At 46.5% G+C, this 2,127-nt stretch overlaps 2 protein-coding genes across 2 annotated transcripts in view; one reads left to right on the top strand and one right to left on the bottom strand.

The window, feature by feature from the left end:
* LOC114072704 (histone H2A-IV-like) overlaps positions 1-2,127 on the bottom strand; it is a 7,443-nt gene that overhangs the window by 678 nt on the left and 4,638 nt on the right. Inside the window, exon 3 of the mRNA XM_027910569.1 lies at positions 4-176. Within this exon, the coding sequence (XP_027766370.1) occupies positions 4-173 (170 nt within the window). The 5' untranslated portion in view covers positions 174-176. The remainder of the gene's footprint in view (positions 1-3; positions 177-2,127) is intronic.
* On the top strand, positions 498-995 carry LOC114072700 (histone H2B 1/2/3/4/6). The gene has a single exon (XM_027910564.1). The coding sequence runs from the start codon at positions 522-524 to the stop codon at positions 900-902; it is 381 nt and encodes a 126-aa protein (XP_027766365.1). The 5' UTR covers positions 498-521; the 3' UTR covers positions 903-995.

The following is a 2,127-nucleotide window of genomic DNA, read 5'->3' as shown; positions in this document are numbered from 1 at the left end:
TACTCCAGCACGGCCGCCAGGTACACGGGCGCGCCGGCGCCCACCCGCTCCGCGTAGTTGCCCTTGCGCAGCAGGCGGTGCACGCGGCCCACGGGGAACTGCAGCCCGGCCCGCGACGAGCGCGACTTGGCCTTGGCCCGCGCCTTCCCGCCCTGCTTCCCGCGCCCGGACATCCTCTCTGGCTCGCTCGCCGCTAGGAACAAATCGCAGCAGGATGGAGCGGCAGACGGCGCACCCCGACTACAGCCCCACTTTAGTACCTCGTCCCTGCGCTGATAGGCTGAGAAGTAGGTCTCGTCTGGGCAGCCAATGAGGAGGCGAATCGAATTCTGACCAATAAAACCAGGTTATGGGGGAATGATGACGCCTTTTAGTTTGACCAATGAGAGTGAGGAAGACTGATGCTCTCATTTGCATAAGGGGGCTATAAATATGTGGCACCGAGCCGGTTGCCGTCACTACGCCACTGGGCTACACTTGGGGAGGTTCAGTTCGTTGGCGATAGTCGCGATTTCGCAGCCATGCCCGAGCCGGCCAAGTCCGCGCCCGCGCCTAAGAAAGGCTCCAAGAAGGCGGTGACCAAGACGCAGAAGAAAGGCGACAAGAAGCGCAAGAAGAGCCGCAAGGAGAGCTACTCCATCTACGTGTACAAGGTGCTGAAGCAGGTGCACCCCGACACGGGCATCTCCTCTAAGGCCATGGGCATCATGAACTCCTTCGTCAATGACATCTTCGAGCGCATCGCCGGCGAGGCGTCTCGCCTGGCGCACTACAACAAGCGCTCCACCATCACGTCGCGCGAGATCCAGACGGCCGTGCGGCTGCTGCTGCCCGGCGAGCTGGCCAAGCACGCCGTCTCCGAGGGTACCAAGGCTGTCACCAAGTACACCAGCTCCAAGTAAATACCTCCTCGAAATACTGTTTAACCCAAAGGCTCTTTTAAGAGCCACTCAATTTTTCAAGAAAAGGGCTGACAGTCAACTTAGAACACTTTACTTTCCTGGTGTGGAACTTTATCTTGCAGTTTGAGGGGCTTTGTGCATGCCCCTTATGGCCAGTTTTGATAACATACTGGTTTTCAGTTTTATATGTCATTGAACATAAACTAATTTGGCAACAAATCACTACAACTAGAGGCATTTTAAACTTTTCTCAAGGTGACACCACTTTTTCGTTAATTTGTAGTTCTCTTACAACTTCTAATATGGCATTGTGTGTGAGCAGTACATCACTGATATAAGGGTTCAAGTCATAGGTGTTGTAAATTAAAAGATTATTTCTGCATTTTTCTAGTAAGGAAGATGAAAGTTATTACTAATGTATTATTCAGGTACAGCATAGCTATTGTAAGCACTTGATGGTGCTCAGTCTTAAAGGTTTTTTTGGTAGTTTTTTTATGGTAGCAGAAGTGAGAGGGCTGCAATGCACTTACTATAGAAGTATTTATGTAGTAACAAGTGACATTTATCTTAAGGTCTTACCAATAACCTAGTGATAAATACAACTCAAGTACTTCCTATCTTTCTCTTCAGCGGTTGTCTTGATTATTACACTGTTGATGTAAATTTTACATTAACTTACCTATCTTCTCCCTATGACTGCTTTAGATTCCCCTTGCAAGTAAAAAAAAAATATGTAAAATTCAATTTTTTAATACATATTTTACATTTCCTGCATTTATATGTCATTAATTGTATTAAAACTACTAAATACTAAGAAACTAGCCACTGTGGGCTGACTTAGAAAGCTCTCAGAGTTTATCATATAGCTACTTATCAGGCTCAAACAGCAGGCTTTTAGAATCACTACGTCACATTGTTGGATAATTAAATGCTACCATAGATGCAGATCACAGCCATTATCACTTTGCAACCGGGTCTGAATAATCCTGAATTTCAAGTATATATTGTGGACTTCTGAAGGAACTGAATTCATAGGGGGACTACAAAATCACAATAGTCCACCTCTCTAGTACTGACTGCATATTGTTTGGTAGTACAGGTAACGAGACAGACACCAGGTCTCTCAAATCTGATACCTGTTATGTAAATCAAAGTTAATTTCAGGTAGAAGGTTTATGGGGATGTCTCAGATTGGATTTCAGATATCCAGTGGGAATTGGCATCC

Source organism: Empidonax traillii, unplaced genomic scaffold (genome assembly GCF_003031625.1).
Source record: "Empidonax traillii isolate 1590-97213 ecotype Southwest subspecies unplaced genomic scaffold, ASM303162v1 scaffold3741:size47481, whole genome shotgun sequence".
NCBI lineage: Eukaryota > Metazoa > Chordata > Aves > Passeriformes > Tyrannidae > Empidonax > Empidonax traillii.
Note: the sequence above shows the minus strand (reverse complement) of the source record. Positions and strands in the feature narration are given on the sequence as shown.

Excerpts from the sequence above, each read along its gene's own strand:
- LOC114072700 (XM_027910564.1), top strand. The coding sequence starts at position 522 with ATGCCCGAGCCGGCCAAGTCCGCGCCCGCGCCTAAGAAAGGCTCCAAG.